Raw genomic sequence first — 16,833 nt, forward strand, 5'->3', positions numbered from 1 at the left:
GTTGTAGTGACTTTTCATAACTGGTCCCTCAGTAAATCCAAAGGAATCACAACAAAAGGGCCTTGGACCCACAAGCTGTAGGCCGTTCATTTCCCATTCCCACCTTAGTCACTGCAAACATTGCATATGTATTAGCCAGCCCCCCTGGCTTCTTGCTGGGGTCTCCAGATCCCTTTGGATCCCATCACCACTTCCCAATTTCATCCCTAAAAGCACATCTTGCACCTTCAGAGACTGCTGGGGAGCAGGATTTGCCCTCTTAAGACAACAGGCCATGGGAAGTGTGGCAGGCAAAGATTCAGGGGAGGACTTTTAAAAAAATGACCCTTGAATCATCAGCCTACCCTTGGAGTAGAGGCATTTGTAGCAGACCACTACAAAAATGTATGTATGAGCCTGGCAAGAACAGTCTTGGCTTTAGAGCGGTGTGTGTGTGTGTGTGTGTGTCAAACATCCCATATGAAATTTGAGCTCTTCCACTGGGGGTGGAGAGGAGAAGCATCAAACTCATCTGGATCCCCCCCCCCTTCTCTCTCTTTCTCTCTCTCTCTCTCTCTCTCTCTTGGTAAGGCTGGCCAATATCTTTGCTGGAGCTAGCAGAATGATAAAAGAACAAGCAGAAAAACTGAAAGGGGAGCTGGAAAGACAGAACAACCGAGGACAGTGAAAGGAAGTTCTAAAGTGACAGGATTTCTGCACATTACGAGGAACAGAGGCAAAACCTTGCACAAGATTTGGTGTTTGTCTCCCTAACCTCTTCCTGAGGGTTTTGTGTGTGGTGGATCTCACTACGCCACCCCTCCAACCATGTGGAAGGTGGTCAGCATCAACATTTGGGCCTTTGGCTCCCTGCTGGCATTGTTCTGGGCAGAGGGCAGCCAGAGGAGGGCGCTGGAGAGTGGCATCCGACGTCGGTCCCACCGTGTGCAGCAGGGGCGCTGCAGTTACACCTTCGTCCTGCCCGAAGCTGACCCTCTGCCTTGCCACCAGCAGCACCCAGGGGACACCTTCAATGTCAACACCTTGCAGCGAGATTCGCCTGCTGACCCTTTGTTGAGAACCGATGATGAAGACCAGTCCAGCCAGCGAGTCCAGCAACTTGAGAGAGTCTTGGAGAATAACACCCAGTGGCTGCTGAAGGTATGTGAGGGCAAGGGTGCATTATCCATGGTGCCAGTGGAGCAAATGCTCCCCAGCTCGCAGTGGTTAGGTGGCCTCGTGCACCTTCTGGTGACATGCATGCAGATGCATACACACACACACACACACACACACACTCTTGTGATATGATGCTGCCAAGATGGAACAACATATGTGAATTTGGGGGCAGGTTCATAGAATCAGAGAGTTGGAAGGGACCCCAAGGGCCATCCAGTCTAACCCCCTGCCCTCCAGGAATACACAGTCAAAGCAACTTTGACATATCCAACCTCTGTTGAAAAACCTCCAAAGAAGGAGACTCCACCACACTTTGAGGCAACAGCATAGCCCACTGTCAAACTGTCCAGCTCATACCATCAAGACCTTCCTCTTGATGTTTAGGTGGAATCTCTTTTCCTGCAGTTTGCATCCATTGCTTCATGTCCTAGTCTTTGGAGCAGCAGAAAACAAGCTTGCTCCATCCTTAATATGACATCTCTTCAAATATTCAAACATGGCTATCATGTCACTTCTTAACCTTGTTGGTAGAATAATCGATTTGGTAGCATTTGATGTTATTAGCTGCCTTCCAATAGACCTTGACTCATGGTGACCCTGTGAAGAAGACATTTCCTATTTTCAGCCTGTCGGTTCAGATTCTGCAGGTTCAGGCCCATGACCTACCTGACTGAGTCTATCCATCTGGTGAGTGGCCTCCCTTTTTTTCGACAACCTTTCCTAGTATTATTATCTTTTCTAATGAGTCTTGCTTTCTCATGATGTGACCAAAGTACAACAGCCTTAGTTTGATTGGCTTGGCTTCCAGGGAGAGTTCAGGCTTGATCTCTTCCACAATCCATTTGTTTCTCTTTCTAGACATCCACAGTAACCTCAACACTCTTCCCCATCACCACATCTCATATGAGAATTTTCTTCTTATCTGCTTTCTTCACTGTCCAGCGCTCACTTCCGTACACAGTTCCATTTCATAGCAGTGGAAAGCATAAAAAGACAGATGGTGTGTTGGTGTTGGTTCACATCAGATTTCAGCTTCTGACATCTTGGCCAAAATGCAGGCAAGGGGGTTGCCCAGAGGTCTGAAAGGGGCTCTGGCACCAGGGCCAAGCCTGATCCATTACCAAGCCTGATCCACCACTGCATAATGCTAGCCTTCCAGTGGATCTGCTCACAACATGCCCAAGTTGGGGAACTGTCCCAACCACGCCTTGAGCTTGAGTGCTGATCCAAGTGACAGTTTCAGTTGAGTTTTCTCCTGGAAAAGCCTATGAAATAGTGAAGCACTATTCCTGAGACTGTGAAGATTATGCAACTTTTCCACTACATAGTCAGTTTGGGGCTCAGTCTGACGGCTTCAGTTCATGGGCCAACTGGAGCCCCATCATTTTGCTTTTTTACTGCAAACTAAGCAACAATGGCAGCATTTCTAGACATTGGGGGTGACTGCCTTTGAGACTTTTTAGTCCAACAGTTCAATGCAGTTAAACCTGATCGACAGCGGTGCAAAACTACCCCTATAACTGGAGACCTTGCAAAGGGCTCAATGTCTTTTGGAACTGGGATGAGGATTTTCCCTGGGTAGCACATAGTCACTTCTGCCCAGATATTGGCAGATGTGGGCAAAGTACAGCCTGTTGTCCCTATGTGACCCCTGGGACCCCAAAGTTGAGATCTCAAACCCCCAAATCTTGTACAGTATGTATCTGCAGGGCAGTGGAGTCTGCTGCCCATTGGGGTTACTGGAGCAGATAGTGAGATCCCCAGAGGTGAAGTCAACTACCTCCAGATTCTGGGAGTTACATGAACAGCACCAAACAGTGGGACCACCTCAGTTGCATGGTTAGGTATATCCAGGAATGGTATACCCAGCTATATCGACCGTTTTGATGGAGTATCTGTGAATATCTGCGAGTATGCGCATTATCAAAATGTGTGGCCTTCTGCAGGGTGATCTGATGTCCTAACCTGAAAGGAGGACAAGGCACTGCAAAATGTAGAACTTTCAGGAAAAATGGAGGACATTACCAAATAAAAGCTAAAAACACTCTTAGAAATGTAAATGCATGCTTCTTAATCATGCTCAAAAATTAGGGCAGTTTGAAATTCCTCCTGGACAGAAGGTTGAAATGTAGGACGTCTTGGAAAAAGAGGATGTCTGGTCACCCTGGGCCATCCGCCATCCATTCACTTTACATGGATCTGAATAGCTACACCTTTTCAGCAGGGGGTGGGAAAATATATGCACATTTGTGCAGGAAAGTGAAGACAGTTAATCAATCCAAAAGTACAAAAATCCACAGCAATTCACATTATACACTTACATATAGACCACCTTGCTGACAGCAGTTTTGGACCATCAATGATTTGGATTCTCAGGTTTGGAGTCTATCTCTGATTCTGCGGTCTTGACAGATAATGTGACATTTGCAATTGCTGTTGTGATCTCATCTCTGGCAATTCCATTCACACATTTGGTCAGTCCATTTGGAATTGATTCTAGAGCACCCCTCACCAATGGAAGTACAGTTGGTGTCTTTTCCCAGAGGGGCTGAATCTCCATTTGTTTGTTATGCTACTATTGTGTGCCTTCAAGTTGTTTCTGACTTATTGTGACCCTAAGGCAAACCTTCATAAATAGTCTTGATTATTGTACAAATACATTTTTGGAATCTTTATACTTTCATAATACTTTCCTTGTTCTTGTGTTCTTACCTATCACTGTTTTTTTTTGGGGGGGGGGGGGGTGGGGGTGGCAAGGTTTGTTCAGAGGGGATTTGCCTTTGCCTTCCTCTGAGGCTGAGAGAATGCAACTTGCCCATGGTCACCCAGAGGTTTCCATGTCTGAGTGGCGATTCAAACCCTGGCCTCCAGAGTCCTAGTCCAACACTCAAACCACTACACTATACTGGCTCTTCCAGAGGATACTATCTCTCTCCAAATCCAGAAATTTGTATGTCTCAGTATTTCATAAACTTCCCCCTCTCTTTGTCTTCAATTCTGCTGGCCCTGGGAAAAAAAAGAGAGAAAGAAGATGATTTACAAGGTGCCTTAGAAAGTATGAAAATAGGATTAGTGAAAGATTAGGTACTAGTGAGACCTACCAATTGAGACTCAGTGCCTCTGGGAAAAGAAAATAACTGTGGTTCTAGCAGTGGTAGTGGTGATGGTGATGATGCTTTAATATGCCAGCCCTAGGTATCAAAGTGGCTTACAAAATTAAAGTAGATAACACATTAAAATGTTTCTAAAATAAAAGCATTTCTGAGACACATGGGGAGAAAGTTGGATCCAGACCCTGGAGAAATTCTTCTCTCTCTTTTTTGAACTACAGCTCCTGGAATCCTGGAGCAACCACAATGGCAATCACATGCACCTGGCTGAAATCAGTGTGATGCTGCATTGTTGTGCACACCAGCCAGCCAGGCTGACACTGCATTGGCCCCACTGGCCTATACTCTTTGGTGCCATTGCCATTGCCACTGCAGCCTCACACCATCACTTCTGCTGGGATCAGAATGGGCTGCCCCACCACGTGGTCAAGAAGAGTGATCTCCTCCTTGTTGATGACACAGGCACCCTGTTCTGACCTTAGCAAAAACGACAGTGTGTCAGGCAGGCTTTACACAGAACTCCTGCCTGCAAAGAAGTGGTTGCAGGAGCTCTGAAAACAGGCCATTACCTTTCCCTCTGCTGCTAAGTACAAGGAAGGGGGATTGCACTGTTCTTGGTATGTGGGCAATGGATCAGGTTGAATCAGACCTGATCCAGCTGTCCTTGCAACAAAAGAACCAAAGGTCACTCCAGGGTTTCTGGGAAACACCAGCTTTTTCCTTGACATTACTTAGTTTGGAACAAAGTTGAGTTAAGGGCCAAAAACTTCAGTATCTCCCTGGGGAGTAGCCATGCATCATAAGGACTTCCAGCACTGACTTTTCGGTGAGTATGTTGGTCCCCCTCCCAGTGTAGAAAAGCCCTAAGTTGATTGAGTGCAAATAACATTGAACACATTTTGACAGCAGCTGAAATAAGCTGAGAACAAAAGAGGAAAGTGGGAGGAGATAAAAGAAACTGGGACATTTTAAAAGCAGCTGAAAAAGTGGGATGGCAGAGGATTAATCTGGAGTGTCCCTGCCACATCAGCAGCAGGTTATTCAGATGGTGAAAATAATTCCTGTAGAATCCCAGTTGAATCTTTGTTGTTCACTTGAATTTTGAATGCATAGAATTAAGTTTGGGGAGGATGCCGCTAAAAATCCCTCTTAACCCAGTTTTTCCCCTCAAGTTTTCCTAAAAGATTTGCATTGTTGGCTGTGTGAATAACCAATGTGAATAGACCTGAGATAAACTGGGATAAAACTCTGCACGCCTTAAACATATTTTGAATACAGTGTGCCCGCGCCATATGCGGGTGCACCGTATGCAGATTCAAGCATATGCTGAAGTTGCACAGACATTGAAACAAATGGTGCACCTGCACGTGGTGCATATGCTGCACCGCACCACGAGCATGCACTCCATTGTTTGCAATGGGTCATGAGCATACTGTATGTGGGATTTCCCTTACATGGGGGTCCAGAATGGATCCCCTGCATAAGGGAAGGGCCCACTGTACATTTGCATGTTCGACTTCATCTTTATCCGCAGTGCTAACAACACATGAGCAACAGAACTTTCAGAGATGCACAGAGATGCGGTTTCGATTAAAAACAATATTGTACACAACAAAAACAGAATGCAAGAGTGAGATTATTCACAGATTTGTGCTAAAAATATCTAGACTAACCTCCAGGACAGTTAGAAAGAGTGGGTTTTGAAACAAAGTTGGATAGCCACTTCTCAGAGATACTTTAGCTGTGGATTCCTGCATTGACAGAGGGTTGGAATAGATGGCCCTTGGGATCCCTTCCAACTTATGATTCTGTTACTATGCTGAATAATCATTATCAGGAAGAGTATGTGAATATTGCACACAGTGTGTGTCTGTTCCTCCAGTGAGTACCACCAACCTCTCTTTTCCCAAATGTCCCTACTTTCAGCTCCGTATTTGGAACTGGAGCGGGACACAGGGGTCAGAGGATGTGGTTTCCCAAGGATGTTCTGAAATGTTGGCTTCCTTTTTTAAATCCCGTCTTCCTTCCGGGGCTCATGTAAATTTAGGTTCCCAGAGGAGTTTTGCAGCCCTGTCCCCAGAAACGGATGCGTGCTTGTTTTCATTCATGGAAGGGTAGCTGTGACAACTTTGGTTCACCAACAGAAGGCAATGTCAAAGAGTGGAAATCTAAAATGCACAAGTCATCCAATGTTGCATTACATAAACAACCAAAGGTGCCTATATCCTATTGTTTAGTCCTACTTAGAGTAGACATCATCTGTAGGTCAACTGGTAAGTCAAGACTTAACTAAATGCTGTTGTTTAAAAAAGTCTGCTCTAGTTGGAGGACAGCCAACATGGCATAGTTGTTTGCGTGTTGGACTATGACACTAGAGACCAGGGTTCAAATGCCAGCATGGCCCTGAAACCCAATTCTAGTTGGTGCTACCAATAGGATTCAGAGCATGAGGAGAGAAAAATCAGAAAGAAGTCAGGGACAATTTGTACACATTTAATTGAGGTGATCATGAAATCTAGAGCAAGAGTCCAGATACATAGAGGTAAAATGAGGACATTACCCCTAGAAGCATTCTAAAAAGAGAACTTTCTTCTTTCTGCATGTTTCTGCAGTAACATAAACTTCATTGGAAGCTTAAGGCTGCATCTGCACTGCAGAAATAATCCAGTTTGTCACCACTTTGACTCAATGCTGTGGAATCCTGGGATTTGTAGTTTTGTGAGATATTTAGCCTTCTCTGTCAGAGAGCTCTGGTGCCACAACAAACTACAACTCTCAGAATCCCATAGCATTGAGCCATGTTAAAGCGATGTCAACCTGCATTAATTCTGCAGTGCAGATGCAGCCTAAAAGGAATCAAGATATCTTCTGTCCTAAAAATAATAATAATAAAAGGAAAAGGGAGGCAATCATTCAGGAATAATTATTTTGTACTTAATTTAATGAAGGATATGTGCATTCTGGACATTGTTTCTCTTGTTATGAATAAGAAATATGGAGAAATACTTGTTTGCATGTGTTAAAAAATGAGGCAATGCTGATCATTCAGGGTTAATTTGTACTTATTTTATCAAGGGGACCATGAATCTAGAGCTGGTATGTTATTTCTGTTGCCATAATAAAAAATGTAAAGAGATAGTTGTGTAAGAAAAAAAGAAAAAAGAAGAACTGATAATTTGAGGATATTTGTACTTGGTCTATTTCCATTCTTGTTTGCTGCCTTGAGACCCACTTTTTGAGGAGAACGACTGGTAGACATCAAAAGGAAGGAAGGAAGGAAGGAAGGAAGGAAAATGTATTAAAATACGAACAAGGGAACAGGTTGCTATTATTATTGTTTTATTTTATTCATTGATATCTCCATATGGAGACTCAAGATAGCTGACAGAATATACAATGTTCTGTTTGTTGCTTTCCAGATGCCTTTCGACTTATGGCGACCCAATGAATTTCATAGGGTTTTCTTAGGCAAAGAATCCACAGGGCTGGTTGTAATAATAATAATATAATAAATTTTATTTATATACTGCTTTTCCAAAAGATCAAAGCAGTTTACATAGAATTAAAACCAATTACAAACATATCATAAAATAGATAAAAACCAATAACACAATGTACAATATACAGATATAAAAACAGTCATTCAATAGGGTGAGGCAGAGAGTCGATGGGATCAAGTACATAACTTCATTTTTCAGGGGGGAAGGCTTTACAGAAGAGGAAGGTTTTAAGCCTCTTTTTAAATATTTCCAGGGGGGTGATAAGACGGAGCTCCTCGGGAAGACTATTCCAGATTTGTGGGGCCGCTACTGAGAAGGCCATCTGGGATGTAATAACATATTTAGAAGGTGGAATTTCCAGCAAGTTCTTCCCGGATGTCCTGAGTGTGCGGGGCGGATTATATGGGGAGATGTGGTCCCTCAAGTAACTCGGGCCCAAGCCATGTAGGGCTTTATAGGTAATAACCAACACCTTGTATTGTGCTCGGAAGCGAATAGGCAGCCAGTGCAGATCTTTCAGAATAGGTGTTATATGGTCAAACCTGGACGCACCGGTGACCAATCTGGCCACCATATTTTGTACTAACTGAAGCTTCCGGGCTTGGTACAAGGGTTGCCCCATGTAGAGCGCATTACAGAAATTCAAGCGAGAGGTTACCAGAGCATGTACCACAGTTTCAAGGTCCCTTTGGCCCAGGTAGGGTCGCAGTTGGCGTATCAACCGAAGTTGATAGCAAGCACTTCTGACCGTCGCATCTACTTGAGATGTCAATTGCAGAGACGAGTCCAGAAGTACTCCTGAACTGCGAACTTCATCCTTCAGGGGAAGTGTGACCCCATTCAGGACAGGTGGATAAATTTCCTTTCTAAGGCCTGGGGAACCTATCACCAGTACTTCTGTTTTCTCTGGATTCAGGCTGAGTTTGTTTTCCTTCATCCAGACCATTACCGACTCCAGGCAGGCATTCAGAAGAGAGATGCCAGCCTTAGTCACTGAATCAGTCGGGGGCACAGAGAAACATATTTGGGTGTCATCAGCATACTGATAACACCGTGCCCCGTGTCTCCAGATGATCTCTCCCAGCAGTTTCATGTAAATGTTAAACAAAGTGGGGGACAAGATAGCTCCCTGAGGGACACCAGATGTAAGTTCCCTCTTAGAGGAACAAGCGTCCCCCAACTGCACCATCTGGAACCTGCCTGAGAGGTAGGATCGGAACCACTGGAGCGCAGTGCCCCCGATGCCCAACTCCCTCAGGTGTCCCAGAAGGATACCATGGTCAATGGTATTGAAAGCCGCTGAGATGTCCAAAAGCACCAATAAAGTCACACTTCCCCTGTCGATGCCCAGACGGAGATTCATCAACTAAAGCGACCATGGCAGACTCAACTCCATAACCTGCTCTGAAGCCAGTTTGAAATGGGTCCAGATAATTGGTTTCATCCATTTGCTGGTTCCTTTCTCTGAAATTGAGCCTATAGCATCTGGGATTCCATCTGAGTACTAACCAGGGCTGAACCTGCTTAGCTTCCATGATCAGACAGAATCTGGGGCCTTTAAGGTACTTAGGCTGCTATAAAACTAGAAAAGATTAGAAACAGACAAAAGCATCAATAAAATATCTATTATTATTATTATTATTATTATTATTATTATTATTATTATTATTATTTTAAAAAGCAATTAAGCATTCTATAGAATTACAACTATTTAAATGTTAAGTACTGGTTTGAGTGTTGGACTATGACTCTGGAGACCCTGGGTTCGATTCTCTGCTCAGCCATGAAACCCTCTGGGTGACCTTATAATAAAATAATAATAAAATTATAGGATATACAAACAACAAAACACACCATTGAAAGCCAGTCCATTCCAAAAGGAATAGGGAAGTTTTCATTTGTTGGTGGGAAGAGAGCCAAGAGAGCGCCATCCTGGCTTTCTTAAGGAAAGAGCTCCAAAGTCTGGGAGCAGTCACCAAGAAGACCCTCTCTCTTGTTCCCAACAAATCTGCCTGGGAAGTTGGTGGAGCTCAGAAAAAGGCTTTCCATCCACTTCTCCTCTTTTTGCCGCCTTTTGCCTTCAAAACAGGAGCTGTCAGAGGAATTTATCACACTGGGGCTGGTTTCAGCATTAAAGAGAGATTAAAGCGCATTTAAAGCATCCTGTAAATGAAGTAGAAATGGTGAGTAATTGCCCAAATTATTATCACACGCAATTGCGCAAATAAAATGATATCGAAATGCATTGTTGCTGAAATCCCGAAAAGTAAAAAGATGTGCATTAATGCTTCTTTGTGACCAATTCAATGGCGGGTTTTATTCGATGTCGTGTGAAATCGTTATGCGCAATTACGTGATTTTTTTCTGGGCTATTCATGGGATAAACTCCTGATCTCCTTTGTGTGATAAACTCCAGAGTGGGAATAAAAATCCTCTTTTCTTTCCAGTGCCCTCTAACCTCTGATCTGTCAAGCTGAGCCAGGGCTGCTTGCGTCAGACCTGCAAATAACTCTGTCTCCTTTTGGCTGGGGAGCAGAAGCAGAGAGTCCCAAAACAGCTCCGGAGAACCTCTGGAATTCAGCACCAGAGTGAAAGTCGGCTCATGTTCTTCTCATAAGAAAGAGAAAGCCAGGCATAAGGGAGAGCAGTGCTCCCAGACCACCTGCCTTCTGTTTGCATTCCTGCAAAGCAGATACTTGGCAAACGATGGGAGTCTGACATTCAATCTCTCTTTTATCACTTTTCTTAAATTGGTTTTAACATTTTTACTTGGTTGTCCTGGTAGCCGCCTTGGGTCCCATCCTGGGGGAAAGATGCCATAAAATAAAATAACGTGTTTCTATAAAACAGGACTTGGTGGGCATGGCTTTTCAAAACACTGTTGATGCATACCTGCCAACGTTTAGCAGATGAAAACCGGGACACATGTAGCCAAGCGACATCTAGGACCACATCATTGCTTTAACTGCTGTGGCTCAAAGCAATGAAATTCTGGGATTTGTCATTCTGCGAGATATTTAGTCTTCTCTGAGAACTCTGGGTCCACAACAAACTACAGACCCCAGGATTCCATAGGATGGGGCCATAGCAGTTAAAGCTGTATCAAACTGCATTCATTCTGTAGTGTGGCAATGGCAACAGTGTGATCTAGATGCCAAAAGTTATTAATGACAAAGGATGCACAAGCTAGCAGCAGTTGCAGCAGTTTGCATTTGCTTGCAGAAAAGGGTATAATTTCATGCAAACACACCCAATGTGTTAATTGAGTACAAATTACTTTGGTATTTTGAGCTGAGTTGCCAGCAACTGAAGTGAGCTTTTCCACCTGGATAAGTGGGAAGGCAGAGAATTTTTTGTCCCTGCCAAATTGGAGGATATATCGATGTACACCCTGCTCCTTTTCTTCAGGTTTAAGTGCCCGTGAAAATCTGTCAGTGGAAAGGAGTCATTTGGACATGCATGCATTTCATGTCTGTGTGCACATAGGGCACATACGGTTGCAAGATGTCAGTATATTTCCATGTGGTGTAAGTGAATTCCTGTCTTTCAGCTGCAGCAACTTGGCAAACCAGGAAAACTAGGCAGTGAAAAATTGAAATTAAAAAAAAAAATGCAATGAAACTGAAAGGGGGCAGATTTGCCCACCCAGTCTTTAAGTCTTAACATCCAGAAATCACAGATGAAAACCATCAGAATCAGAGAATTGGAAGAGACACCAAGGTCTATCCAGTACAATCTGATTCTGCCATGCAGGAAGACACAATCAAAGTACCCCCAACAGAGAACAATCCAGCCTCTGGCTGCATCCACACCGCAGAAATAATCTGGTTTGAGACCATTTTAACTGCCCTGCTGCATGCTATGGAACTCTGAGAACTGGAATTTGTTGTGGGCCCAGAGCAGAGCTCCATGACTCTCTGGGGCCACAATAAACTCCAGTTCCTAAAATCTGATAGCAATGAGCCAGGACAGTTAAAGCAGTGTCAAACTGGATTACTTCTGCCGTATAGATGCAACCTCTGCTTAAAAACCTCCAAAGGAGACCCCACCACACTTCAAGGGAGACTGTTCAACTATCCAACAGCTCTTACCGTCAAGACATTCTTCCTAATATTTAGGGCCGGTGTAATCTCTTTTCCTGTAGCTTGCATCCATTGTTCTATGTTCTAGTCTCTGGAGCAGCAGAAAACAAGCCTGCTCCCTCCTCAATATGACATCCCTTCAAATATTTGAACAGGGCAATCATATCCCGTCTTAATCTTCTCTTCTCCAGGCAAAACATCCCCAGCTCCCTATGTCATTCCTCATAGGGCTTCATGGTTTCCAGACCTTTCACCATTTTCTTTGCCCTCTTGACATTGCTTGTGGCCAAAAAACATCAGAATGTGATCAAGATGGCAAAAGATATTGACAAAGCACACAGATGCTAGCAGGGGGTGCAGCAGGTTGCTTTTGCCAGAACCGCCTCTTCCCTCCCCATTGCTGAGCCGAGTCCCAACTACAGTGGCCCCTCTACATTCTCTGGGTGAAGGATCCCCATGAATGTGAAAAAAACGCAAATAAAAAAACACTGTCCTTTTTACCTAAGAGAACACCTCTTTAGGTATCTAGGTCCTTTAGTGCAACTCTATGGTCAACATCTGCCAGAGACTGATCATAGAATCACGTTGGAGGACCTAGAAATGCCTAGAGAAATTTTCTCTCTAAGAATGTCTAGGTTTTCCAGCACAACTCTATGGTCAACCTCCTGGTTCTTCCCAGGATGAGGGCCTAAACAGATTGCAATAAATGCTGACGTGGGGCATGGCGACAGAGCAACCTCTTAGGGGTGGGCTGTTGAGCCCCTAAGTCCTATTAGATTGCGACGTCGTCTGAAAATCTTCACCGCGATCACATGACTTTCCCAGGAAAATGACTTTTGGATCCCCTGATTTTCCCCATGTGATAGTATCGCTAGTCAATGCAGTGTTGGTCAGTTTATCAATTAATTCCATAGGCATGTGCAAATAAAGGTTAAAAAAATCAGAATTCCCTTTTTATGATGTCTTTCCTTGGTGTTTATCACACGGAGGTTTTTGCAGCTCAGATCCGAGGTGACTCCTGGTTCAGCTATATGAATTCACGTTATAACGTGAATGTTTTATCACACCTGGTTGCCCTTCCAAATTGAGGGGGAATTGAATCCAATGCAAATCACGTGATGCAGAGTCAAGCAAAGTGGAGTGAGCGCAAATTGTATTACCACACTGGTGGCATCCAACGATTCGAAATGGCACCTTGAGCATGCTCAGTGGGGGTCTGAACGCATCGTGACCTTGTACGCTTCTGGGGTGAAAAGGCGTGCAAGTTCTTGTTCCCTGTTTTGAGTAATTGCGTGATTGCGTGAATATTTGCCTCATGAATATTTCTGTGTCTTCTTCATCCCCCTTTTTTTAATTTCCCTTCCATTTCAGCAATTTCAACACACACACACACAGATAGATAGGTAGATAGATAGATAGATAGATAGATAGATAGATAGATAGACAGACATCTGTATATTCACATTCACGCACATACACACATATATATATTCCCAAAAAATGAGTTGCCCTGAAAGTTGCCCTGAAATTGAAAGGACCACAGAAAGGAACTGAGGGGAAATTGCAGAGCCACATCATGGGAAAGTTGCATTCCACACCAGACCAATTCGGAGTGAAATCAAAGGGAGCTTGGAAGCAAATTCTGTGAATTCACTTTTTTCCTAAATTCATCAAAATGAGGAGTCACTTTGGCTTCACTGCGGAAGCGTCATGGAAGGAGCCCCCATAGAAAGGAATTGTGTGCGATAACACATCACATTATCATGTGAATTCACATCGTTGGGCCCGCGGTCACGTCGGATCTGAGCTGCAAAAAGCTGCAAAAGCCTCAGTGTGATAAGGCTCCTTATGCTCAGCAGTCTGCCACCTTTCTTGGCAAAGCTGTAGACATTTTCAAGCGCAGACGCTCCTTGCCCTCCTCTTCCAAAGGAATGTCCCCTTGCACTTCTAAGTCCTGCACTTCTACTGTGTACACAGCTGCTTTGGAGGTTGCTACTGGGAAATGGTTTTGTTAACCGAACGCTGCTAGAGAGGATGAAATTTATTTCAAATGAGTGCTGGGGTGAAATAGCAGCATGCTACTTCAACAGCCCTATCCAAAAATCAGGATTCGCACAGAATTCTCCCTTGTTTCCTTCCTGTTCTGACCATATCTCTATGCTCTCCAATATTTCACAAATGAAAACTGGAATACATGCGGCCAAGCAACATCAAAGGGTGAATCTACACTGTAGGAATAATGCAGTTTGACACCACTCTTCAGTGCTGTAGCTCCAGCTTATGGAATCCTGGGATTTGTAGTTTCATAAGGTCTTTAGCCTGCTCTGCCCAAGAGTGCTGGTGCCTCACAAAGCTACCCATCTTATTATTTTCTAGGATGGAGCCATGGCAGTAAAAGTGGTGTCAAAGCTGCATTATTTCTACAGCATGGTTGCACCCAGAGTCTGGTCATAGTATGAGTCTATGGAGATTACCGCACTAGGGTAAAAGCGTTCCCCAATGCGTTCTCACGGGCGCGAGCCTGGAACGTGACGAGGGCCAGAACGCTAGTTTACCGCACAGCGGAACGCCACCGCCGTCGCTGCCGGGCGTTCCAAATGTGTTCCAAATGTGTTCCCAATGTGTTCCAGGGAGGCCATTTCTGGGAACGGTTTTGAAACCGTTCCCAGAAATGGCCTCCCTGGAACACATTTGGAACACATTTGGAACGCCCGGTGGCGACGGCGGCGTTCCGCTGTGTGGTAAACTAGCGTTCTGGCCCTCGTCACGTTCCAGGCTCGCACCCGTGAGAACGCATTGGGGAACGCTTTTACCCTAGTGCAGTAATCTCCTAGGATTCTATGATCTCTTTCCTGCCTTTCTGTTTAATACTTGAAGGGATGTCATATTGAAGAGAGAGCTAGCTTGTTCTCTGCTACTCCAGAGACTAGGACCTGGAACAATGGATGAAAGCTACAGGAAAAGAGATTCCACCTCAACATTAGAAGGAACTTCCTGACAGTAAGGGCTGTTTGACAGTGGAACAAACTCCCTCAGAGTGTAGCGGAGTCTCCTTCCTTAGAGGTCTTTAAACAGAGGCTGGATGGCCACCTGTCGGGGATGCTTTGATTTAGATTTCCTGCCTGGCAGAATGGGGTTGGACTGGATGGCCCTTGCGGTCTCTTCCAACTGTGATTCTATGATTCTAAGATGGCAAAAATGAGTAATGAGAAAGAACACGCAATATAGAAGAAGTTGCAGAAGTTTGCTTTTGTCTGATAAGACAAGGAAAAGCAATAGCAATAGCAATAACAAGTACATTTCTATACTGCTTACCAATGTATTAAGAGAAAGATCCCAGCTTTCCTCTCCTCCCACCTCTTCTGGGTTGGGTACAAACAACGTTTGCACTTTGCACTCAGTTTGCAGCAATGGAAGAAGCTGAGGACCAAGGGGAAAGTGGGAGGAGGAGAGAGAAACCAGGACGTTGTAAAATCAAATGAAAACGTGGGATGACAGAGGATTAATGGGATTGTTCCTGCCAAATTGGGACAAATTGGGAGGGTATGTCTTTGTGTCTAGGTAAGGCCATGATTATCTTTCAGCCCGTTTTATATTTGAATTGGCTCCCAGGGAGCCCTGTTGCGGCATCGACTTTTTAAAGAAAAATTCAACATCCCAAAGAACCATGGCAGAATCTGGCAAAGAAACCTTGCTTTCCCAAAGAGCGAGGAGGCATTTGCTCTCCCAAATCCCCGTGTCCCTGTGACCCTTGTGCTACAATGTGGCTCTTCCAAGACAAGATTGTTTTTCATAAATCCAGCTGGAACCACTTAATTGGACCTGTTTTCTTTGGATTCAGGTCCTAAGAAAACAAGCAGGAGGCATGGCGAGGAGGGGAAGGGGAGCGAGGCAGAGGGGCTGCGGAAGAATGCCACAGTTTAGCAAAACTATAGGCCAGGAAGTTAAAGGAAAAATCCAGCAAAGGTCTACTTGCCAAGCCCTTGACTTGTGAGGAGAAAGGGGAGAGGGTGCTTCTGTGCATGTGCAGAGTGTTTTCCCACCTCCACTGAGTAACCGTCTCAGGCTTAAATCCAATTGTTCGTCCCAAGTAGAATGATTAAATCAATAGCTGAGTAGGGTTATCAGTTTAGTGTCATGTAACCTCCAACTTTTCACAAATGAAAACTGGGAGATATGCGCCCAGGCTAATGTTATGAATGAGGACAAGCGCACAAGCTAGGAGAGCTTGCTGCAGTTTGCTTTTGCTTGAGCCTTTAAGGAAGTGTAGGATTCCACCTCTCTGCTGCTTTCTCCCCTCCTGAGTTAACTGGGTTGCAAATAGCGTTTACACTTTGAACTCAGTTTGCAGCAACTGAAGAAGCTCAACATAAAAGAGGAAAGTGGGAGGAAGAGAGAGAAACCGGGACATTGTAAAACTTGCTGAAAAAGTAGGATGGCAGTGGATGAAGCAGAATTGTCAGTGCCAAATCTGCCAATGTTTCACAGATGAAAACTGGGACCAAGCAAGGTCAGAGTGTGGTCATGATGGCTAATGTTATTGATAGGGAAGGAGCTAGGAGAGGCTGCAGCAGTTTGCTTTTGCCAGAGCCCACTGGGAAAAGCAAGACTCTCCCCCTTCTCTCCTCCCCTCCCTGCATTAATTGAGTGCAAATCACATACTTTTGCACTTTAAACTCAGTTTGTAGCAATTGAAGTAAACTAAGGTTCAAGGGGGAAGTGGGAGGTAGAGAGGGGAAATGGGACATTTTAAAGCAACTGAAACAGTAGAAAGACAGGGGATTAATTAGGACTGTCCCTGGACCTTACCACACGGGGGCTTCTTGAGCGTCAATTCGCATTGGCCAATGCGATTTCACGTCATATCGCATTGGGCATCCACATTCGCGCTCTCTCAATATGCTTTGCCGATCCGATTTCACGTCATATTGTATCATTCATCCACACCTGGGCGGCCTTCTGGATCGGCCAATGCGCATAGGC

General features: G+C 44.6%; 1 protein-coding gene across 1 annotated transcript in view; it reads left to right on the forward strand.

Annotated features, from left to right (window-relative positions):
• The first annotated feature begins 807 nt into the window (after window positions 1-807).
• The window catches only part of ANGPT4 (angiopoietin 4), a 51,980-nt gene continuing 35,954 nt past the window's right edge, over window positions 808-16,833 (forward strand). The window contains exon 1 of the mRNA XM_089518445.1: window positions 808-1,140. Coding sequence (XP_089374571.1) covers window positions 808-1,140 — 333 coding nt within the window. The remainder of the gene's footprint in view (window positions 1,141-16,833) is intronic.

Source organism: Sceloporus occidentalis, unplaced genomic scaffold (assembly GCF_023333645.1).
Source record: "Sceloporus occidentalis isolate IW3139 unplaced genomic scaffold, rSceOcc1.0.p SCAF_3, whole genome shotgun sequence".
Lineage (NCBI taxonomy): Eukaryota > Metazoa > Chordata > Lepidosauria > Squamata > Phrynosomatidae > Sceloporus > Sceloporus occidentalis.